The sequence below is a fragment of the Carcharhinus amblyrhynchos genome, unplaced genomic scaffold (assembly GCF_965287045.1).
Source record: "Carcharhinus amblyrhynchos unplaced genomic scaffold, sCarAmb.v2.hapA scaffold_374, whole genome shotgun sequence".
Classification (NCBI taxonomy): Eukaryota; Metazoa; Chordata; class Chondrichthyes; order Carcharhiniformes; family Carcharhinidae; genus Carcharhinus; species Carcharhinus amblyrhynchos.
In genome coordinates, this window is record NW_027650114.1 from 84,908 (window position 1) to 110,000 (window position 25,093).

The 25,093-nt window shown below is 50.2% G+C and overlaps 1 protein-coding gene across 2 annotated transcripts in view; it reads left to right on the plus strand.

The window, feature by feature from the left end:
- Positions 1-25,093, plus strand: part of LOC145339268 (NMDA receptor synaptonuclear signaling and neuronal migration factor-like) — a 98,184-nt gene that overhangs the window by 59,717 nt on the left and 13,374 nt on the right. For both annotated transcript variants that reach the window (XM_080183677.1, XM_080183678.1), the window contains 6 exons: positions 2,639-2,763; positions 6,260-6,343; positions 13,089-13,122; positions 18,826-18,896; positions 21,433-21,512; positions 22,451-22,553. In XM_080183677.1, the coding sequence (XP_080039803.1) occupies positions 2,639-2,763; positions 6,260-6,343; positions 13,089-13,122; positions 18,826-18,896; positions 21,433-21,512; positions 22,451-22,553 (497 nt within the window). The remainder of the gene's footprint in view (positions 1-2,638; positions 2,764-6,259; positions 6,344-13,088; positions 13,123-18,825; positions 18,897-21,432; positions 21,513-22,450; positions 22,554-25,093) is intronic.

The window sequence follows — 25,093 nt, forward strand, 5'->3', positions numbered from 1 at the left end:
GTTATATTTTATTTCTTTGTGTGTGAGTTTGCGTGTGTACGAGAGAGAGTGTGTGTGTCTGTGTGAGAGTGTCTGTGTGTGTGGGGTAGCACAGTGGTTATCATTACTGCTTCACAGCGCCAGGGACCTGGGTTCAGGTCCCGGCTCGGGTCACTGTCGGTGCAGAGTTTGCACATCCTCCCCATGTCTGCATGGGTTTCCTCCGGGTGCTCCGGTTTCCTTCCACAGTCCAAAGATGTGCGGGTTAGGTGCATTGGCCATGCTAAATTGTCCTTAGTGTCCCGGGATGTGTAAATTAGAGGGATTAAGCCGGGTAAATATGTGGAGTTACAGGGATAGGGCCTGGATGGGATTGTGGTTGGTGCAGACTTGATGGGCTGAATGGCCTCTTTCTGCACTATAGGGATTTTATGAGTGAGTGTGTGCGCATGTACGTCAGTGCGTGCGTGTGACAGTGCGTGTATGTGTGTCCGAGCATGCGTGTGTCAGTGCATGAATGCGTGTGACAGTGCATGCGTGTGAGACAGTGCATGCGTATGTCAGTGCATGCATGAAATTGTGTCAGTGCTTGTGTGTATGTATGTCAATGTGCGTGTGCGTGTGTCAGTGTGTGCATGTGTGTGACACTGCATACGTGTGTCAGTGCGTGTGTGTCAGTGCATGCATATGTGTGTGTCAGTGCATGTGTGTGTGTCAGTGCGCATGCATGTGTCAGTGCTTGCGTGCATGTGTCTCAGTGTGTGCGTGCGTCAGTGGGTGCACGTGTGTGACAGTGCATACATGTGTGCGTCTGTCAGTGCGTGTGTGTGTGTGCATGTGTGTGTGTCAGTGCATGCGTATGTGTGTGTATCAGTGCATGCATGTGTGTGTTAGGGCGTATGTGTGTGTGTCAGTGCGAATGTGTGTGTCAGTGCGTGTGTGTGTGTGTGTTAGTGTGTGGTGTGTGTGTCACTGTCTGATTGTCAGCCCGTGGTGGGTGTGTGGGTGTGTGTGTGTGTCAGTGTGTGTATCAGTACATGTGTGTGTCAGTGAGTGTGTGTGTGTTAGTGCGTGGTGTGTGTGTGTCAGTGAGTGTGTGTGTGTTAGTGCACGGTGTGTGTGTCACTCTCTGATTGTCGGTCCGTGGAGTGTGTGTGTGTGTATCAGTGTGTGTGTGTGTGTCAGTGCGTGTGTGTGTGTCAGTGAGTGTGTGTGTGTCAGTGAGTGTGTGTGTGTCAGTGTGTGTGTGTGTGTCAGTGAGTGTGTGTGTCAGTGAGTGTGTGTGTGTCAGTGTGTGTGTGTGTGTCAGTGAGTGTGTGTGTGTCAGTGAGTGTGTGTGTGTCAGTGTGTGTGTGTGTGTCAGTGAGTGTGTGTGTGTCAGAGTGTGTGTGTGTCAGTGTGTGTGTGTGTGTCAGTGAGTGTGTGTGTGTCAGTGTGTGTGTGTGTGTCAGTGAGTGTGTGTGTGTCAGTGCGTGGTGTGTGTGTCACTCTCTGATTGTTGGTCTGTGGAGTGTGTGTGTGTGTGTCAGTGAGTGTGTGTGTGTCAGTGAGTGTGTGTGTGTCAGTGCACGGTGTGTGTGTCACTCTCTGATTGTCGGTCTGTGGAGTGTGTGTGTGTGTGTCAGTGAGTGTGTGTGTGTTAGTGTGTGGTGTGTGTCAGTGAGTGTGTGTGTGTCAGTGAGTGTGTGTGTGTCAGTGAGTGTGTGTGTGTGTGTCAGTGAGTGTGTGTGTGTGTCAGTGAGTGTGTGTGTGTGTCAGTGAGTGTGTGTGTGTCAGTGAGTGTGTGTGTGTGTCAGTGAGTGTGTGTGTGTGTCAGTGAGTGTGTGTGTGTCAGTGAGTGTGTGTGTGTGTCAGTGAGTGTGTGTGTGTCAGTGAGTGTGTGTGTGTCAGTGAGTGTGTGTGTGTGTCAGTGAGTGTGTGTGTGTGTCAGTGAGTGTGTGTGTGTGTGTCAGTGAGTGTGTGTGTGTCAGTGAGTGTGTGTGTGTGTCAGTGAGTGTGTGTGTGTGTCAGTGAGTGTGTGTGTGTCAGTGAGTGTGTGTCAGTGAGTGTGTGTGTGTCAGTGAGTGTGTGTGTGTCAGTGAGTGTGTGTCAGTGAGTGTGTGTGTGTCAGTGAGTGTGTGTGTGTCAGTGAGTGTGTGTGTGTGTCAGTGAGTGTGTGTGTGTGTCAGTGTGTGTGTGTGTGTGTCAGTGAGTGTGTGTGTGTCAGTGAGTGTGTGTGTGTCAGTGAGTGTGTGTGTGTCAGTGAGTGTGTGTCAGTGAGTGTGTGTGTGTCAGTGAGTGTGTGTGTGTCAGTGAGTGTGTGTGTGTGTCAGTGAGTGTGTGTGTGTGTCAGTGAGTGTGTGTGTGTCAGTGAGTGTGTGTGTGTCACTCTCTGATTGTTGGTCTGTGGAGTGATCTGACCGTCCGTCTCCCTGACTGTTACTCTCAGTGTCTCTTTCACTGGCCCCGGTGCCCAGGAGTGACCGTAACCGCCTCTGTGCCGAGAGACGCTCACTCCCTCGCGTTGTAAAGGCACAAACACATCCGAGGAGCAGACGGGGAAGATTTCCCCCGCCTGGCCCTGACCGAGCTTCTTTATAAAACCTTTACTGAGCCGTAACCGAGCTCCGCGTCTCCCTGGTAACCGGTGCTGATTCTCCCTTTCTGTGCGTGACACCAGGTCAGGAGCTGGAGAGCTCGTGTGGAGCGTTAGACGATGACTTTGACCATCTCAGCTGGGAGGCGGAGAAGGAGCTGGAGTTGCTGTCGTGTGAAGGCGAAGACTTTGTCCCGCCCAAGATTATGGTAAGAATTCCAGAGCGAAAATCCAAACCTTCCAACAGAGTCCTGGTGTGAAGACCGAGCCAAGTTAACCCGTCCGCCACCAGCGCTCCTGATGTGGAGATGCCGGCGTTGGAGAAGGAAATCCCACAACGCCAGCTTAACGTCCAACAGGCTCATTCGTAGCCAACCTGATGAAGGAACAGCGTTCCGAAAGCTCGTGGCATCTGCGACAAATAAACCGGTTGGACTTTAAGCTGGTGTTGGGAGATCTCTTACCGTTGTGATCCTGTTCTCCAAGTAGCAGTCTTAACAGTGGCCCGGGTTAGCTTGTCCGATACGTTTCTCTGGGTTGTATGTAGATGTCCTTTCTGTTGAACAGTTATACCCCGCTTGTTCACCCATTGTGCCCATGCTCACTAATCCACACCCATCCCCACTGCAACAACGCTTCAGAGTTAACGAGTGAGAGTCTCCGGCATCCCAGCGGGACAGGGCGGGTTGTTTGCTAGCAGCGGGATTCTCCAGTCCCGCCGCTCTCAATGGGAACTCTCCCGGACATCACCCCCAGGCAGGGGTGCGGGGTCGGCGGGACTGGAGAATCCCGCTGGCGTGGACGGCTGGAAAATTTTTATCGCGTTTTTCTTAGTGTTCAAATCCATTGACATCCTCCACCCTCTTACTGCCGTGGCAACCTCTCCCAGTCCCACAAACTCTGGCGTTCCTCCAGTTCGGGCCTCTTGCCCCTGTTTTGGTGGCGGTGCCTTCAGGTGCCTGGGCTCCAAGCTCTGGCAATTCCCGTGCTAAATACGCAGAGGCTTCTCTCACCCCCTTTGACATGCCCTCAAACCCCCCCCGCCTCGTCGATCAAACTCTTGGAACGGATTGGTTGTGTGACTCTCCCCCCGCCCCCCTCCTCCCTCCCCTTCCCCCTCTCTCTCCCCCTCCCCTCTCTCTCTCTCTCCTCCCCTCCTTCTCTCTCCCCCCACTCCCCTCCCCTTTCTTTCCCCCTCCCCTCTCTCCTCTCTCTCCCCCCTCCCTCTCTTCCCCTCCCCTCTCTTTCTCCCTCTCTTCCACCTCTCTCCCTCTCTCCCCCCCTCCCCTCTCTCCCCCCCTCCCCTCTCTCCCCCCTCCCTCTCCTCCCCTCCCCTCTCCCCCCCCTCCCCTCTCTCCCCCCCTCCCCTCTCTCCCCCCCTCCCTCTCTCTCCCCCCCTCCCCTCTCTTTTTCCCCCTCCCCTCCCCTCTCTCCCCCCTCCCTCTCCCCCCTCCCTCTCCCCTCCCCTCTCTCCCCTCCCTCCCCTCTCTCCCCCCCTCCCCTCTCTCCCCCCTCCCCTCTCTCCCCCCTCTTCCCCCCTCCCCTCTCCCCTCTCTGTTCCCTCTCCTCTCTCTCTCTCCCTCTCTGTCCCCTCCCCTCTCCCCCCTCCCCACCACCCCCCTCTCCCCTCTCCACCCACCCCCCCCCTCCCCCTCCTCTCCCCCTCCCGCTCCCCCCCCCTCTCCTCTCTCCTCCCCCTCCCCTCTCTCCCCCCTCCCCTCTCTCCCCCCCTCCCCTCTCCCCTCTCTGTTCCCTCTCCCCTCTCTGTCCCCTCTCCCTCCCTCCCCTCTCTCCTCCCCTCCCCTCTCTCCCCCTCCTCCACCCCCCTCCCTTCTCCCCTCTCTCCCCACCCCCTCCCCCCTCCCCTCTCCCCCCTCCCGCCTCCCCTCTCCCCCCTCCCCTCTCTCCTCCCTCCCCTCTCTCCTCCCCTCCCCCTCTCTCCCCCCTCCCCTCTCTCCCCCCTCCCCTCTCCCCTCTCTGTTCCCTCTCCCCTCTCTCCCCTCTCTGTCCCCTCTCCCTCCCTCCCCTCTCTCCTCCCCTCCCCTCTCTCCCCCCCCCCCACCCCCCTCCCTTCTCCCCTCTCCCCCCTCCCCTCTCCCCCCTCCCCTCTCTCCCCCCCTCCCCTCTCTCCTCCCCTCCCCTCTCTCCTCCCCTCCCCTCTCTCCTCTCTGTTCCCTCTCCCCTCTCTCCCCTCTCTGTCCCCTCTCCCTCCCTCCCCTCTCTCCTCCCCTCCCCTCTCTCCCCCCCCTCCACCCCCTCCCCTCTCCCCCTCCCCCTCCCCCTCCCCCTCCCCTCTCCCCCCCTCCCCTCTCCCCCCCTCCCCTCTCCCCCCTCCCCTCTCCCCCCCTCCCTCCACCCCCCTCCCTTCTCCCCCCTCCCCCCTCCCCTCTCCCCCCCTCCCCTCTCCCCCCCCTCCCCTCTCCCCCCCTCCCCTCTCTCCCCCCCTCCACCCCCCTCCCTTCTCCCCTCTCCCCCACCCTTCCACCCCTCCCCACCTCACCGGCCAACCTTCACTGGCATTGGCCCAGATCCCTGCCAATCAGACAGTGAGTTCAGCAGCCAGTCAGGAAGCAGTACAGGTCCATCAGTCACATGACACTCTCGGCCAGCGAGGTTGTTGTTACCCAGAGTCACTACGAAGAGCGTCAGGGACCCAGGTTCAACTCCAGCCTCGGGTCGCCGTCTGTGCAGAGTGCACATTCTCCCCGTGTCTGCGTGGGTTTCCTGTGGGTGCTCCGGTTTCCTCCCACACCCCAAAGATGGACGTGGATTGGCTGTGCTAAATTGTCCCTTGGTGTCCAAATATGTGGATTGGCCATGGTAAATGCATGGGGGGTGTAGGGATAGGGCAGGGGAGGTGGGCCTGGGTGTGGGATGCTCTTTCGGAGAGTCAGTGGGTTTAAAGATCTCCTTCTGTGTCACAGGGATTCTATGGAATTGTAAAATCAAACAATTACGACTGCCCAATAAGATATCGGAAGAGAGGGTCACCATCAGACTGTGGAATTGTTGATAGGGATGGGGTGTTTCTCAGAACAGTGCAGCTTTTAATTAAAGAGTGAAATCATAAACTGGGGAATTACAACTGTGAGTTTAACCTTGTTTTTGCCATTTCCACCTGAGACAAATGTGTTGCTTCACAATGGAAAGCAGGAGTCAGACTCCAGCTTAATTGCCCCCGAGTTCTCATGCTCCTGAGGGGGTGACAGCGCGCTGGGATCAGAGTCCCTCACACAGTCACCGTCCAGTCACATCACTTCCGCCTGGATTGGGAGGCATGCCTTATGAAGATAGGTCGAGGGAGCTCGGTCTTTTCTCCCTGGAGAGACGAAGGATGAGAGGCGACCTGATAGAGGTTTATAAGATGTTGAGAGATATAGATCAGGTGGATTCTCGGAGGCTATTTCCCAGGGCTGAAATGGTCGCTACGAGAGGACACAGGTTTAAGGTGCTGGGGAGTCGGTACAGAGGAGATGTCAGGGGTAAGTTTTTCACTCAGAGGGTGGTGAGTGAGTGGAATCGGCTGCCAAGGGTGGTGGTGGAGGCAAATTCAATAGTTAAGAGACTTCTGGATGAGTACATGGGACTTAGTAGGATTGAGGGTTATAGGTAAGCCTAGTAGGTAGGGATATCATCGGCGCAACTTGTGGGCTTGTTTGTGCTGTAGTTTTTTCTATGTTTCTAATTGCCTTGTTTCATTTGCAGCTCATTTCATCCAAGGTTCCCAAGGCGGAGTACATCCCAACCATCATCCGGAGAGATGACCCCTCCGTCATCCCCATCCTCTACGTGAGTACACCACTTTTTGGATGTTACCTTGCAGGGATTGTGTCCATTCGATGACTTTCCTCCAGAGATTGAAGGTGAATCTTCGGAACCCAACAGCACCCAGGAACCTCGCCACAGAGGCGTTGGAAACAGATTCTGCCTCATTTCTGTTTATTCGTTAAAAAAGTAGCTGAGAAGGCTCTTTGAAAGTGCTGTCCCAGAAGGCCGACCTTTCCCCATGGCCCTGCAAACTTTTCCTTTCCAATTTTTCATCCAATTCTCCTTTTGAAAATTGCAATTGGAATGGGGAGGTGATGGCCTAGTGCTACTATTGCCAGACTCTTAATCCAGAAACTCAGCCAATGCTCCGGGGTTCGAATCCCGTCACCACAGATGGCGGAATTTGAATTCAATTTTAAAAAATCTGGAGTTAAGAATCTACGGATGACCCATTGTCGGAAAAACCCATCTGGTTCACTGATGTCCCTTTTAGGGAAGGAAATCTGCCATCCTTACCCGGTCTGGCCTACACGTGACTCCAGAGCCACAGCAATGTGGTTGACTCTCAGTTGCCCTCTGAAATAACCCAGCAAGCCACTAATTTGCAACCCACAGCCCGTGGACTGCTGCGTTTCAAGGAGGCAGCTCACCACCACCTTCTCAAGGGCAACTAGGGATGGGCAATAAACGCTGGCCCAGCCAGAGACACCCATGTCCCATGAACGAACAAAAATAAAACCTCCCGCCATCTGTTCAGCCAGTGCAGTAAGAAATCTCACAACACCAGGCTTAAGCCCAACCAGTTTATTTGATAGTAATCCCAGTAATGATAGTATCAGCCAGCGCAACCCGGATCTTAATAATTTGCAGTGTTTAACAAAGAAATCCTGAATATTTCCGCACTTTTGTTTTTAACCTTTCTCCCACATTGATTGGTACACTGGTTTCCTGGGTTTTACTTCCACGTTTGTGACCCTGCCGATTGGAGACCTTCCTTTTCCTTAAGGGGGTGGAAGTAGGGACTCCCTCCTGATAAATCGACACTCTGATGAGAAACTAATCCTGGCTAGTAGCTGGGAGTAAGTTGTTGCCCCACTGTTGATGGTTCTGGAACTGCTTTTAAAAACTGCAGAACGAACTCGCTTCCTGTTGATGGGTTCGGTTTATTTTGTCCTGACGTCACCAATACAATGGGGGTACATCCTGTTAAAGTTAGTCTTATATTACTCCTGATTGTATTATGTTATATTACTCCTGATTATATTATAGTATATTACTCCTGATTATATTATATTATATTACTCCTGATCATATTATATTATATTACTCCTGATTATATTATAGTATATTACTCCTGATTATATTATATTATATTACTCCTGATCATATTATATTATATTACTCCTGATTATATTATAGTATATTACTCCTGATTATATTATAGTATATTACTCCTGATTATATTATATTACTCCTGATTATATTATAGTATATTACTCCTGATTATATTATATTACTCCTGATTATATTATATTATATTACTCCTGATTATATTATATTACTCCTGATTATATTATAGTATATTACTCCTGATTATATTATATTATGTTACTCCTGATTATATTATATTACTCCTGATTATATTATAGTATATTACTCCTGATTATATTATATTATGTTACTCCTGATTATATTATATTATATTACTCCTGATTATATTATATTACTCCTGATTATATTATAGTATATTACTCCTGATTATATTATATTATGTTACTCCTGATTATATTATATTACTCCTGATTATATTATAGTATATTACTCCTGATTATATTATATTATGTTACTCCTGATTATATTATATTACTCCTGATTATATTATATTATGTTACTCCTGATTATATTATATTACTCCTGATTATATTATATTATGTTACTCCTGATTATATTATAGTATATTACTCCTGATTATATTATATTACTCCTGATTATATTATAGTATATTACTCCTGATTATATTGTATTACTCCTGATTATATTATATTACTCCTGATTGTATTATATTACTCCTGATTATATTATAGTATATTACTCCTGATTATATTATATTATATTACTCCTGATTATATTATATTATGTTACTCCTGATTATATTATAGTATATTACTCCTGATTATATTATATTATATTACTCCTGATCATATATTACCTTACTCCTGATTGTATTATACTATATTACTCCTGATTATATTACCCCTGATTACATTATGTTATGTTACTCCTGATCATATATTATATTACTCCTGATCATATTATATTATCTTACTCCTGATTGTATTATATTATTCCTGATTATATTATATTATCTTATTCCTGATTATACTATATTACTCCTGATCGTATTATAGTATATTATTCCTGATTATAATATATTTTATTACTCCTGATTATATTATATTATATTACTCCTGATCATACTGTATTATATTACTCCTGGTCATATTATATTATATTACTCCTGATTATATTATATTATATTATATTACTCCTGATCATATTATATTATATTACTCCTGGTTATATTATATTACTCCTGATTATATTATATTATGTTACTCCTGATCATATTATACTATATTGCTCCTGATCATATATTATCTTACTCCTGATTGGATTATACTATATTACTCCTGATTGTATTACTCCTGATTACATTATATTATGTTACTCCTGATCATATTATATTATATTACTCCTGATCATACTATATTATCTTACTCCTGATTGTATTATATTATTCCTGATTATATTGTATTATCTTATTCCCGCTTATGTTATATTACTCCTGATTGTATTATATTATATTATTCCTGATTATATTGTATTACTCCTGATTATATTATGTTATATTACTCCTGATCATATTATATTATGTTACTCCCGATTATATTATATTACTCCTGATTATATTATATTATATTACTCCTGATCGTATTATATTATATTACTCCTGATTATATTATATTATATTACTGCTGATCATACTATATTATATTACTCCCGATTATATTATATTACTCCCGATTATATTATATTACTCCTGATTATATTATATTATCTTACTCCTGATCGTATTATATTATAATACTCCTGATTATATTATATTACTCCTGATCATATTATACTATATTACTCCCGATTATATTATATTACTCTTGATTATATTATATTATATTACTCCTGATCATATTATATTATATTACTTCCGATTATATTATACTATATTACTCCCGATTATATTATATTACTCCTGATTATATTATATTGTATTACTCCTGATCGTATTATATTATATTACTCCCGATTATATTATATTATATTACTCCTGATCATATTATATTATATTACTCCCGATTATATTATATTATGTTACTCCTGATTATATTATATTGTATTACTCCCGATTATATTATATTACTCCTGATCCTGGCAGGGCTGTGGGCAAGGAGATGGAGAAGGGAATGAATTGGATAGTCCTTTCCAAGAGCGGATGTGATGGGCTGAATGTCCTCCTCCACTGCTGTTTGGTTTTGTTGGATCTGTGATGAATTTTGTCCGTCAGAAGTATCAGCACCTCCTTAACTCTGGGAATCTCACCGTACCCAGTTGTGAGTAAATTTCCAAAAGGGATATTGACCATGACTTTATGTGGCATTGGAAGCGCCCAGGTTGGGAGGAGGCAGCTCGATGGGTACAGTCTCCTTTTTACTCAGAACGGGCAACATTCCTTGGTGCCAGTCGCAGTCCCATTCTCCCAGGATGATTTCATCTCTTCCCTGACTGCCAACCTTGAGGGCGCACTGGGCGAGGTTGCCCCATGCATGGGCTGCACCCTGCACGTAGGGGCTGAATTCTTTAGCCCTCCCCGCCCCCCCGTGATCAGAAAGCCCGCAGGAATGTCATGTAACAGCACCTTGTCCACCACCTGCTCAGTCCCCCCAACTCTCGTGACCCCAATTACTTCCCCCAGGTCAGGATTCTACCGCCCCTGTTCACCACGGGAATCGGAGCGGGTATCGGGCTGGACAACGGAAAGATCTGTTGACCTCGGGTGGGATTTTACGGTTTTGGGATGAGCGAGGCTGGAAAATCCCGCCCATAGAGTCACACAGCGCAGAAAAGGCCATCAAATCTGGCAATATCTACCACTAAAGTCACACTAATCCCAGCACTTGTCCCAGATCCGTAATGTAATGTTATTTCAACAGCACACGCAAACTCTTCATAAAGGTCGTAAGGTCATGGTCAATATCCCTTTTGGAAATTTACCCACAACCGGGTAAGGTTGTTGCCAAGTGTCCACCCCACCCCCAACCCTCTCCACCCACCCCCGCCCCACCCATATACCCTCCTACCCCTCCACCTCTATCCCCCTCCCCCCATCTCCATCCCCCCCTCCCCACATCCACCCCCTCCCCATCTCCAAATTCCTCTCCCCCTCCCCCACCTCCACTCCCCTTCCCCCCATCTACACTCCCCTCTCCCCCCTCCATGCCCCCTCACCTCCACTCCCCCTCCCCCCACCTCCACTCCCCTCTCCCCCCTCCACTCCCCTCACCTCCACTCCCCCTCCCCCCACCTCCACTCCCCTCTCCCCCCTCCACTCCCCTCACCTCCACTCCCCTTCCCCCCATCTACACTCCCCTCTCCCCCCTCCACTCCCCTCACCTCCACTCCCCTTCCCCCCATCTACACTCCCCTCTCCCCCCTCCACTCCCCCTCCCCCCAACTCCAAAGAACAAAGAACAACCCAGCACGGGAAACAGGCCCTTCGGCCCAACGAGCCCGCGCCGCCGCATCACCCTACACCTATTCTACCCTGCGTGTCCACGAATGGGACCCTACTCAGTCAGATTCAGGGGAGAATAGTGTCAATTTGGTAAAAACCAATTAGCCTAAGAGCACATCTTTGGGGTGTGGGAGGAAACCGGAGCGCCCGGAGGAAACCCACGCAACCACAGGGAGAATGCACAAACTCCCACAGACACAGGCCCAAATCCATGTATCTGCACAGCCAGCAGTGCTAGTCACTGAGCTGTTGCGGCGCCCGTCTACCGGTCCAGGATCAAGCACACACACCGACATGAAGTACTAGGCCACTCCCGGAACCTCCAAGAGCAGCCCACGCACGACCCACCATGTGCATGCCCCTCGCTTGACACGAGGTGGACCTCCACCTGTGGAATAAAGACAAAAAATATTAATCATACAGCCTGCCCTTCCGGTGTCTCCCGAGGTTTAACCCTATTTAATAGCCCCTACCATATCCCTCCATTCTCGTTTCACTCATGTGTCTGTCTAACTGCATCTTAAACGAGTCCAACGTTCCTGCCTCCACCACCCTACTCGGTAGCGCATTCCAGACCCCCACAACTCTCTGCGTAAAGAACCTTCCTCTTACCTCCAAATTATACCTCCCCCCCCTCACCCTTAAATGATGACCTCTCGTGTTCGTACCCAGTCTAGGGAGCAGTCTCTCACTATTAACTCTATCTATTCCCTTCAGTATCTTATATACCTCTATCATGTCCCCCCTCAATCTCCGTCTTTCCAAGGAGAATAGCCCCAGTCTCTTCAATCTCTCCTCGTAACCCAGCCCCTCCATGCCAGGCAACATCCTGGTAAACCTCCTCTGCACCCTTTCCAGAGACTCCACGTCCTTCCGGTAGTAAGGTGACCAGAACTGGACGCAGTACTCCAAATGCGGTCTAACCAACGTTCTGTACAACTGAAGCATTAGACGGCAGCTTTTAAACTCTATACCCCTTCCTATAAAGGCTAACATCCCATAAGCCTTCCTAACAACCTTCTCCACTTGTGTCGCAACCTCCACACCCCCCTCCCCCCACCTCCACTCCCCCCTCCCCCCACTCCACTCCCCCCTCCCCCCACCTCCACTCCCCCCTCCCCCCACCTCCACTCCCCCCTCCCCCCACTCCACTCCCCCTCCCCCCACCCCCACTCCACTCCCCCTCCCCCCACCTCCACTCCCCCCCTTCCCCCACCTCCACTCCCCCCTCCCCCCACCTCCACTCCCCCCTCCCCCCACTCCACTCCCCCTCCCCCCACCTCCACTCCCCCTCCCCCCACTCCACTCCCCCTCCCCCCACTCCACTCCCCCTCCCCCCACCTCCACTCCCCCCTCCCCCCACTCCACTCCCCCTTCCCCCCACTCCACTCCCCCCTCCCCCCACTCCACTCCCCCTTCCCCCCACCTCCACTCCCCCTCCCCCCACTCCACTCCCCCTTCCCCCCACCTCCACTCCCCCCTCCCCCCACCTCCACTGCCCCCACCTCCACTCCCCTCCCTCCCCCCACCTCCACCCCCACCTCCACTCCCCCCACTCCACTCTGTGTCTGTGTGGACTTTGCACATTCTCCCCGTGTCTGTGTGGGTTTCCTCCGGGTGCTCCGGTTTCCTCCCACAGTCCAAAGATGTGTGGGTTAGGTTGATTGGCCGTGCTAAGAAATTGCCCCTTAGTGTCCAGGGATGTGTGGGTTAGAGGGATTAGTGGGTATAGTATGTAGGGATATGGGGGTGGGGCCTGGGTGGGATTGTGTTCGGTGCAGACTCGATGGGCCGAATGGTCTCTTTCTGCACTGTAGGGTTTCTGTGTGAGTTAAAATTCAAATCACAGGAGTGGAGGGGTGATTGGAAAGAGGTGAAGATTTGAAGGGTTAACACAGGCTCTCATTTCTCCGACAGGACCATGAACACGCCACCTTCGATGACATCTTGGGTGAGTGGATTTCAAGGGGTTTCATTGGCTGTCACATCAGAAGCCAATGATAAAGCGCTGTTTAAAAATTACACCCGTTAGCCTTAACGTCCAGCGTCTAAACTAAACCGGGAGAGAATCCTGCCCTCTAAGGGGGTCACCAAAAGAGTGTGAGCTTCGGCTGTGGTTCAGAAGTGACACTCTCACCTCTGAACCAAAGGGTCGCGAGTTCGAGTCCCCCCCTGTGAGTTGAGGCCAGAATTTAGACGAGCTCTCCCGTCACACTACTGAGGGTGCCCTGCACTGTCAGCGGCGCTGTCTTTCAGATGTTGAGACTCTAGTCTGTATTTTTGGGTGTGTGTGAGAGATTCTGTGGCATTATTTTGAAATGGGGGAGGGAAGGGACTTTCTCCGGTACCCTGGCCTAGACTTATCCCTCAGCCAACTTTACAAAGACAGATTATCTGGCCTTCCATCTCACTGCCGTTTATGGGTGGCACGGCAGCACAGCGGGTTAGCACTGCTGCTTCACCGCTCCAGGGACCTGGGTTCGATTCCCGGCTCGGGTCACTGTCTGCGAGGAGATTGCACATTCTCCCCGTGTCTGCATGCGTTTCCTCCGGGTGCTCCGGTTTCCTCCCACAGTCCAAAGATGTGCGGGTTAGGTTGATTGGCCATGCTAAGAAATTGCCCCTTAGTGTCCTGAGATGTGTAGGTTAGAGGGATTAGCGGGTAAATATGTCAGGATATGGGGGTAGGATCGTGGTCGGTGCAGACTCGATGGGCCGAATGGCCTCTTTCTGCACTGTTGGGTCTCTTGCTGTCCGCAAACTGCCCGCCAAGTTCGCTGCATTCAGACCACGACTGCAGTTCAAGGGTCCTTAATTGGTTGTTAAAGCACGCGGGAATTACCTGTGGCGGTGCAAGGCGTTATATAAATGCACAACCTTATTAACGGAACAGAGAGTCGGAGCGAGTGGTCAATGACTGCGTCCTTAGGCGATTTCCAGGCCATTTCCCAGCTTGAACGAAGGAGTGTTGGCCCTGAGGCCTGTCGTTCTCTGGAGCCTTGGTTTGAGTGTATGCTCCTTACTGCCAAAAGGTCACACCGAGCTGCTCCATAGCCAGGATTTTAATGTCATCGTTTTAAATGGCAACTACCACGGCGCTTACAGAATCTTCACCCTTTGTGTGTCGCTGTTGGATAATGGAGGAAGAAGCTTGCACTTGGCATTTAATTAGATGGCATCTTTCACACCCCAAACTGTTCACGGCCAGTGAACAGCGCTTTATCATTTCCCATCCTATTCATGTACTTATCAAGACATCTCTGAAGAGTCACCACCCTATCCACTTCCACTCCCTCCCCCAGCAACGAGTTCCAGGCACCCACCACCCTCTGTGTAAAAAATCTGCCTCGTCCATCTCTTTTAAACCTTGCCCCCTCGCACCTTAAACCTATTCCCCCTCATAATTGACTCTTCCATGCTAGGTAAAAGCTTCTCCACTCTGTCCATGCCCCTCACAATCTTGTAGACCTCTATCCCCTCAACCTCTGTCTCTCCGGTGAACAAACCAAGTTTCTCCAACCTCTCCTCATGGCTAATGCCCTCCATACCAGGCAACATCCGGGTAAATCTTTTCTGTACCCTCCCCAAAGCCTCCACGTCCTTCGGGTAGTGTGGCGACCGGAATTGAACACTATATTCCAATAGAATCCCTACAGCGCAGAAGGAGGCCATTTGGCCCATCGAGCCTGCACCAACCACAATCCCTATCCCCCATAACCCCACACATTTACCCTGCTGATCCGCCTGACAACTCAGGGGCAAACTTAGTACGGCCAATCCGCCTAACCCGCACATCTCTGGAACGTGGGAGGAAACCGGAGCACCCGGAGGGAAACCCCACGCAGACAGTGACCTGAGGCCGGGATTGAACCTGGATCCCTGGCGCTGTGAGGCAGCGGTGCTAACCACGGTGCCACCGTGCCGCTGGGTTTGCTGACTGAGGGACAAATGTTCGCCAGAACTTTGATAGAAGTTTGTGCTCTTCAAACTAAGTGCCACAGGCTCTATTGCAACTGACAGGAAGGCCTAGATTACCATAAAAAAAACAGAAAATAACTGCAGACGACAAAAAAACGATGCAGACTCGAAAAGTTGGCTCTGTCCGCTCTCCAAAGACCTTCCAGCGTTTTCTATCTTTTTATTTTTTTTTAATTTTATTTTAGTCGAACCTTAAATCCACGGTGTATTAACTCACCGGTGACTATGTTATCACTCAGTCAAACACCTCCTGCTACTGGGTTATGGGGAGAAAGTGGAACTGATCCTCTTCCGATCACCCATGATCTTATTGAGTGGCAGATGGCCTACTCCTGCTCCTACTTCTTACGTTCTTACGCACTGAGTCGCTCGTAAGTTGCAGGTTGGACGGGATTGTTACAAAGCGCTGGCTTAAGGTGTGGGCCTTCGTCCAGCGGTGACCCCCTTGACTGCGGAGGGTAGCGGGTTCAAGTTGTACCCCGGCCTGGAGACAGGCCACCTTTCGGGTTGCTGTGGGGCGCTCTCCCTGCCCGCTGATGCTGGGAAATGTTGCCGACGGAGTGCTGCGCTGTTGGAGGTGCCGTTTCTCAGCTGGGGCGCTAGGCCCCTGCCTCTCCCCTCGGATGGAGCAACAGACCCAATGGTGCCATTTCGAAGCAGGGCGAGGGATTTCTCCCCAGGAGATACTTACCTCTCAAGCTGCAGCAGTCAAACAAACGATCGGATCATTATCGCAGCGTTATCTATTAGATCTGATTGTGTGCGGGATTGGCCGCTGTGTCTCCGACATTGGGAAAAAGGACTGTAAATGCTAATTACCTGTGAAGGCTTATGGAAGGCGCCTTATAAATGCAGAACTTTATTCCTTTTCTTGACTGCGCTTGCCCTCGCTCTTTGATTCATTTGGTTTTGGGGCCTGTCGAAGGAAAATGTTCACTGCAGAATTCTGATTATTGCTGCGATCAATCATTTATCCTGGTGAGGAACAGCTTCCCAGACTCTGATCGGGATCCCCTGGCACAGGAGAGAACTTTACCATCACGTAAACTGCTCTTGAACTATGGGGGAAGCCTGCAGGAGTTTGCTCAGAGGCCATAACTCGCTGTAGAATAATCAGAATAGGAGCAGGAGTAGGCCATCTAGCCCTTCGAGCCTGCCCCGCCATTCAATAAGATCATGGCTGATCTGAAGTGGATCAGTTCCACTTTCCCGCTTTCTCCCTTAATCCCCTTGTCTATCAGAAACCCTATCTACCCGTGACTTAAATATATTTAGCAAGGCAGCCTCCACCACTTCAACGGGCAGAGAATTCCAGAGATTCACCACCCTTTGAGTGAAGAAGCTCCTCCTCAACTCTGATCTAAACTCCGATCTTGAGGCTGTGCCCTCTATTTCTGGTTTCCTTTCTAAGCGGGAAGAATCTCTCTACCTTGACGATCACCACCGTGAATACTACCCCCACTCACGCCTGGCCCAGTAATCTGCCACTGAGCCAGAGACGGCAACCCAGGCGAGGTTTGAAATTGGGCCTGTTCGCCAACCGTGACCCCGTGAATAAGGTTAATGCACGCTGAACATTTCATAATGAATTATAGAGAATGTATCATCATTTATATATTAATAGAACTGTCATCAGATTCAAAAACAAAGGAAATATTCACGGTTTGTTTGGATGTAGAGGGCTCTCACAGTCGATGTTGTTTGTAACCAGCGCGGGCCTCACTTCACTTCCTCTTGGTTTAATTGCTTATCACTTCAGCTGCAACGATAAGGAAAGACCTATGTGATGGAAACTGGTGGTTAGCTCTGCTGCCTCATCGCGCCAGGGTTCGATTCCCGGCTCAGGTCACTGTCTGTGTGTGGAGTTTGCACATTCTCCCCGTGTCTGCGTGGGTTTCCCCCGGGTGCGCCGGTTTCCTTCCGCACTCCAAAGACACGCGGGTTAGGTATATTGGCCACGCTAAAATTGCCCCTTAGCATCAGGGAGATTAGCAAGGTGTTACGGGAATAGGGCCTGGATGGGGTTGTATACAGTACAGACTCGATGAGCCGAATGGCCTCCTCCTATACTGTCGGGATTCTAGTGGAATGCGGCAACCCTACACGTGGGTAACGGTCAACAGGATGTCTCATAGGCTGCGCCTGATGGGTCACATGCCACCCCCTCAGGTTGCCCACCATTGCCCTAGTTCCACAGTCTCTCAAATCCAATAATATCACAGTTTCACCCAGGGTTAATATTGTTGTGTAAAGTGTTGGAGGATTCCTGATGAGGAAACAATTCCTGAGCTAACAGCGCTATATCGAGTGGAACTGCCTATAATCTCAAGATCTCTGTAGGGAAGAGGGCTGCTCTTGGATGTTGCTTCGAGAGTTGCCTAGTGCTTCACGTCGTTAGTGTACGCTTAAACTGGACCAACTGACGGGCAACACGACAGCTCAGTGACTGTTTGCTGTGCAGATACAGGGACCCGGGTCGGATCTCCGGCTTGGGTTGGTGTCTGTGGGAGTTTGCGCATTCTCCCCGTGCTTGCGTGGGTTTTCTCCGGGTGCTCCGGTTTCCTCCCACACCCCAAAGATGTGCTTTTTAGGCTGATCGGAGTCAATAAATTGTCCCTGAATCGGATCTCCCTTAATCTGGCGCACATATAATTCCCTAAATTTCCACCCCCTTTATTGTGGAGTTCCACTAGTAGACAAAAACGTCAACAATCGACAAAAGACTTGAACTCACTGAGTGTTAAAATGGGCAGCGCAGGCTTGGAGGGCTGAAGGGCCTGTTTCCTGTGCTGAGTTGTTCTTTGTTCATAAGACTCTGAGAGACTTTGACAGGAACGATCCAAGAGGATAGTTTTCCGCTGGCACTTGAGGCGAAGAGGATCAAAGGATATGGAGGGGAAGACCAGATCAGGCTATTGAGTTGGATGATCAGCCATGATCATAATGAACGGTGGAGCAGGCTCGAAGGGCCAAATGGTCTAGTCCTACTCCTATTTTCGATGTATTGCATACCATAGAACCCTACAGTGCAGAAAGAGGCCCTTCGGCCCATCGAGTCTGCACCGAACACAATCCCACCCAGGTCCTACCCCCCATATCCCTACATATTATACCCACTAATCCCTCTAACCTAAGCATCCCTGGACACTAAGGGGCAATTTCTTAGCATGGCCAATCAACCTAACCCGCACATCTTTGGACTGTGGGAGGAAACCGGAGCACCCGGAGGAATCCCACGCAGACACGAGGAGAATGTATCACACAGACAGTGACCCGAGCCGGGGATCGAACCCAGGACCCTGGAGCTGTGAAGCAGCAGCGCTAACCCACTGTGCTACCGTGCCGCCCTAAAGATATACGTACAATACCTTTTAGAATCTAGTCCTTGTAGCTTTGGTTGTTGGATGTGGTCATTGCGACTGGAACTTTGTGCTGTTGGCTGTGTGGTTGGTTTGAGTGCCTGCCTTAACCTGTCTCTGGGTTAATGGCCATAAGAGTGACCCTGACCCTGCCACAGGACGGTGACAATGTCAGCCTGTCTTTGTGTGTCACAGTGAGGGGATCTCCCCTGCAATGTAAACAGGTGTTTCGATCTTGTTGAGATGTAGTTGCTCGCACTATTTTTCCTTTTGGCAAAGTGTGTGGAATATAACCTGACTGGTCTGTGTTTCCGCAGAAGAGATTGAGAAAAAGCTGACTGCCTATCGGAGGGGCTGCAGGATCTGGAAGCTGTTGATTTTCTGTCAGGTGAGTGTGTGATGATACTGAGCCTTTAACCAATGTATTCATTATCATGTATCTTGTGAGGGGTATGTTTGGAATTCAGCACTGTTTTACACGGTGCCAGTTTGTCTGCATCAGGCAGATAGGCATTTTGGTCAGCATGGGCCAGTTTGGGCCGAAGGGCTTGCCTCTGTGTCGTAGATTCTATGATAATCTGAGCTAATGTTTATTTGAGTTTTACTCTGGGGTTTCAGAGTGCCAGTTAAGAATGCACCCCGTCATGTTTAAGTATTTTAACTTGTAAAAGTTAAGTTAGTTCATTGGTTATAGTTAAATCGTATCGTTAAAATAAAGTTTGTTTTGCTAAAAGGTTGCCAGTGGGTCAATGGAATCACACTGGAGTGAAACATCTTATAGTCACCCTAAGGCCAAAATGGAAAATCTGTTGGGAAATACTCTGGCTTCATAACACACCTTGGGGGTTTCCGATCGATACCGCAATGAGCGTGAAGGTGATCCCTTGCGAGCGATCGCTGACACTGCCGGTACTCACTCACTCAATCGCCACTTGGTCTGTCTCAGGTCCGAGGGCCATACTGGGTGGGGTGGTCAGACTAGTTATTAACGAGTTGAATAAGAGTTCAGCAAAGTTCCCGCTTTCTAGTCCTCATTTGGATGACACAGTGATTAATTATTAATTAATTTAATTGTTAAATTATTATTTAATAATTTATCAGTTATTAACTAATAACAGTGGTTAGCACCGCTGCCTCACAGCGCCAGGAACCTGGGTTCGATTCCCAGCTTGGGTCACTGTCTGTGTGGAGTTTGCACATTCTCCCCATGTCTGCGTGGGTTTCCTCCGGGTGCCCCAGTTTCCTCCCACAGTCCGAAAGATGTGCTGGTTAGGTGCATTGGCCGTGCTAAATTCTCCCTCGGTGTACCCGAACAAGTGGTGACTCGGAAATTTTTCCAGTAACTTCATTGCAATGTTAATGTACGCCTACTTGTGACACTAACAAATAAACTTTGAACTCATGATGGGATGATTCCCCATCAACCACTATTCCAACTTGGGCGCTGGGTGCGATTAGGCAGGGGACGGACCTGTGCTCGGACACTGCACATTTGATGCTTTCATGGCTTCACGAGCAGCCCCGTTGCTGTTCACTGAAGGTTAAAATGGATCTGCCTGGAAGGTCCACAGGCGGCTCCCTCTGACGTTCTGCAGCTCATGTCTGTGCTGTGTTGGTGTGATATTACCGTGTCTGTACTGTGTTGGTATGATATTACCGTGTCTGTGCTGTGTTGGTGTGATATTACTGTGTCTGTACTGTGTTGGTGTGATATTACCGTGTCTGTGCTGTGTTGGTGTGATATTACCGTGTCTGTGCTGTGTTGGTGTGATATTACTGTGTCCGTACTGTGTTGGTGTGATATTACCGTGTCTGTGCTGTGTTGGTGTGATATTACCGTGTCTGTGCTGTGTTGGTGTGATATTACCGTGTCTGTGCTGTGTTGGTGTGATATTACCGTGTCTGTGCTGTGTTGGTGTGATATTACCGTGTCTGTACTGTGTTGGTGTGATATTCCCGTGTCTGTACTGCGTTGGTGTGATATTACCGTGTCTGTACTGTGTTGGTGTGATATTACCGTGTCTGTACTGTGTTGGTGTGATATTCCCATGTCTGTACTGTGTTGGTGTGATATTCCCGTGTCTGTACTGTGTTGGTGTGATATTACCGTGTCTGTACTGTGTTGGTGTGATATTACCGTGTCTGTGCTGTGTTGGTGTGATATTACCGTGTCTGTACTGTGTTGGTGTGATATTACCGTGTCTGTGCTGTGTTGGTGTGATATTACCGTGTCTGTACTGTGTTGGTGTGATATTCCCGTGTCTGTACTGTGTTGGTGTGATATTACCGTGTCTGTACTGTGTTGGTGTGATATTACCGTGTCTGTGCTGTGTTGGTGTGATATTACCGTGTCTGTGCTGTGTTGGTGTGATATTACCGTGTCTGTGCTGTGTTGGTGTGATATTACCGTGTCTGTACTGTGTTGGTGTGATATTACCGTGTCTGTACTGTGTTGGTGTGATATTACCGTGTCTGTGCTGTGTTGGTGTGATATTCCCGTGTCTGTACTGTGTTGGTGTGATATTACCGTGTCTGTGCTGTGTTGGTGTGATATTACCGTGTCTGTACTGTGTTGGTGTGATATTACCGTGTCTGTGCTGTGTTGGCGTGATATTACCGTGTCTGTGCTGTGTTGGCGTGATATTACCGTGTCTGTACTGTGTTGGCGTGATATTACCGTGTCTGTACTGTGTTGGCGTGATATTCCCGTGTCTGTACTGTGTTGGTGTGATATTCCCGTGTCTGTACTGTGTTGGTGTGACATTGCCGTGTCTGTGCTGTGTTGGTGTGATATTATCGTGTCTGTACTGTGTTGGTGTGACATTGCCGTGTCTGTGCTGTGTTGGTGTGATATTATCGTGTCTGTACTGTGTTGGTGTGACATTACCGTGTCTGTATTAATGGCTCCTGTGTTTCGATTCTAGGGGGGGCCTGGCCATTTGTATCTGCTGAAAAACAAGGTCGCCACCTTTGCAAAAGTGGAGAAAGAGGAGGACCTGATCATGTAAGCACATTACAATTGATACGCTGTTCGGCTATGACTTGGCCAAGGCTATCATTGCAAGGCCCAAGTTCAGAGCAGTGTTGCTTTTAGGGTTACAGTCCTGAGGCCATTTGGCCCATCGTCAGCTCCTTCAGAACAATCCACCCAGTCCCACTCCTCTGCTTGATGTCTAGCTCTGTTCCATTAAGCATCCATCCAATTTCCATTTGGAATCATCGGTTATCCAAGTTTCGGATCACTCGCTGTATCATGAATGTGGTTTATTACAATTTATTAGGGAAATAGTGAATACGGTTCCTTAAAGGATCTTTCGAGGGATTTAATGATTTCATCGGAAGGGAATTTTACCGGGATTTGAAACTGTATTAGAAAAAATTAAGTAAAACTCTACACTCGGGGTAAAGCCCACTACCCAGCTAACAGGCATGCTGCCAGCTGGATGGGTATGGGGCAGCCAATGGCCGAGTGGTATTATCGCTCGCCTAGTAATCCAGAAACCCAGCTAACGTTCTGGGGGACCCGGGTTCGAATCCCGCCACAGCAGATGGTGGAATTTGAATTCAATTAAAAAAAAAATCTGGAATTACTGGTGTAATTGTCAGAAAAGTTGGTTCATGAATATCCTTCCTTTAGGGAAGGAAATCTGCCATCCTTACCCCGGCCTGGCCTACGTGTGACTCCAATGTGGTTGACTCTCAACTGTCCTGGGGCAATTAGGGACGGGCAATGAATGCTGGCCCACCAGCGACCCCCGTGAATGGATGAATAAAATAGGGATGATGGAGCCGGACATTATGGAGAGGTCACGCGGGTACCCGAGCCAGTCGGGAGCGAGGGTACGTTGGGATTGGGAGGGGTACCATTCGGGAGGTTGGGATTCCAGTTCCCCGACAGTGGCAAAGACAGGGTAACGGTTTTTACGTTCACGTTTCCCGCAGGTTTTGGAAGCGACTGAGCCGAATGATGAGCAAGATCAACACAGAGCCAAATATCATCCACGTGATGGGCTGTTACGTCCTGGGGAATCCCAATGGAGAAAAGGTAAATGGCAGCAAACAGGCTGGTGGGGGGAGGGGGGGGAGGGTGGTTGGGAGGAGGGCAGGTGTGCCGGGGGGGGTGGGGGAGGTGTGTGTGTGGGGGGGGGGTGGTGGGGAGGAGGGCAGGTGTGCTGGGGGGGGGTGGTGGGGTGGGTGTGTGTGTAGGGGGGGGTGGGGAGGAGGGCAGGTGTGCTGGGGGGGGTGGTGGGGTGGGTGTGTGTGGGGGGGGGGTGGGGAGGAGGGCAGGTGTGCCGGGGGGGTGGGGGAGGTGTGTGTGTGGGGGGGGGGTGGTGGGGAGGAGGGCAGGTGTGCTGTGGGGGTGGGGGAGGTGTGTGTGTTGGGGGGGTGTGGTGGGGGGAGGGCAGGTGTGCTGGGGGGGCTGGTGGGGGGGGCGGTGTGTGGGGGGGGTGGGGAGGAGGGCAGGTGTGCCGGGGGGGCTGGTGGGGGGGGGGGGGGGGGGGTTGTGTGTGGGGGGGGGGGGGGTGGGGGAGGGGGAGTGGTGGTGGGGGGTGTGTGTGTGTGGGGGGGGGGTGTGGGTGGGGGGGGGGGCAGGTGTGCGGGGGGGTGGTGGGGGAGGTGTGTGTGTGGGGGGGTGGTTGGGAGGAGGGCAGGTGTGCCGGGGGGTTTGGGGGGGGTGGGGGAGGTGTGTGTGTGGGGGGGGGGGGGGGGTGTGCCGGGGGGTGGGGTGGGGGAGGTGTGTGTGGTTGGGGTTGGGGGGTGGGGGAGGGGGAGTGGGTGGGTGGGGGGGGGGTGGATCCTGTCTCCCTAGATGGGTCTGTCTTCCTCCACATCTCTCCGCACCCGTACCCAAGAACTTGCCCGACAATCCCGATCCCCTCCCTTACTGCCCCGTATAAGGAATGTTCAACTCAGGAAAATGATGGAGTCACGAGGGATCTGTATTTTCAGGAAGGTGATTTTTATGGAATGCCGAAAATCTCTCTCATCACAGACCCAGTGAGTGTTCCATTCCCAATGAGTGTCTGACAGTCTCTAACCTGATAACCCCCAACTAGACACCGAATAATTGAATGGATTTCTCAGAAGAACATAAGAAATAGGAGCAGGAGTCGGCCACCTAGCCCTTCGAGCCTGCCCCGCCATTCAATAAGATCATGGCTGATCTGAAGTGGATCAGTTCCACTTTCCCGCTTTCTCCCTTAATTCCCTGTCTATCAGAAACCTATCTACCCGTGACTTAAATATATTCAGCGAGGTGTCCAAGTTGGGCCCACTGCTCCTTTTGGTACACATTAGTGACCGGGATTTGAGAATGGGTGGGGTGTGGCGAGGAGGCGTCATTTTAGTGCGTGAGGTGGATGTAAAATTTGGAAGTGTAATAAGCAGCAAGGCTGGTGGAGCAAATCTCAGAAGGATATAGCTGGGCCGGTGAAATGAGATGAAATTTAATGCAGGGAAGTGTGATGAGGTCGATTGTGTAAGGGAGACTGGAGGGAGGCATTGTTAAACAGTTTTATAATGGGCAACAGGAACAGAGAGATCCCGTATAAATAAAGCTTTGAAGGTGGAAGAATGCATTGAGAAGAGCTGACTAAACGCAGGCAGGCTTTGTGGTTGTAAAAATAGATGCATCGAGCTAGCCTGTCATAGCAAACCTTTACTGAACACAGGGTTAGGCTTCAGGTAGGGGACTGTCCTTTAGGAAGGATGGGTTGTAGTGGAGGTTTACCAGAGTTATACCAGGATAGAGGGATCTCAGGATAGAGGGATCTCAGGATAGAGGGATCCCAGGATAGAGGGATCCCAGGATAGAGGGATCCCAGGATAGAGGGATCTCAGGATAGAGGGATCTCAGGATAGAGGGATCCCAGGATAGAGGGATCCCAGGATAGAGGGATCTCAGGATAGAGGGATCTCAGGATAGAGGGATCCCAGGATAGAGGGATCTCAGGATAGAGGGATCTCAGGATAGAGGGATCTCAGGATAGAGGGATCCCAGGATAGAGGGATCCCAGGATAGAGGGATCCCAGGATAGAGGGATCCCAGGATAGAGGGATCCCAGGATAGAGGGATCTCAGGATAGAGGGATCCCAGGATAGAGGGATCCCAGGATAGAGGGATCCCAGGATAGAGGGATCTCAGGATAGAGGGATCTCAGGATAGAGAGATGTCAGGATAGAGAGATCCCAGGTTAGAGAGATCTCAGGATAGAGAGATCTCAGGATAGAGGGATCTCAGGATAGAGGGATCCCAGGATAGAGAGATCTCAGGATAGAGAGATCTCAGGATAGAGGGATCTCAGATGGAGGGATCTCAGGATAGAGGGATCTCAGGATAAAGGGATCTCAGGATAGAGGGATCTCAGGATAGAGGGATCTCAGGATAAAGGGATCTCAGGATAGAGGGATCTCAGGATAGAGAGATCTCAGGATAGAGGGATCTCAGGATAGAGAGATCTCAGGATAGAGGGATCTCAGGATAAAGGGATCTCAGGATAGAGGGATCTCAGGATAAAGGGATCTCAGGATAGAGGGGTTTCGGGACGGGGGGTTTCGGGACAGGGGGGTTTCGGGACAGGGGGT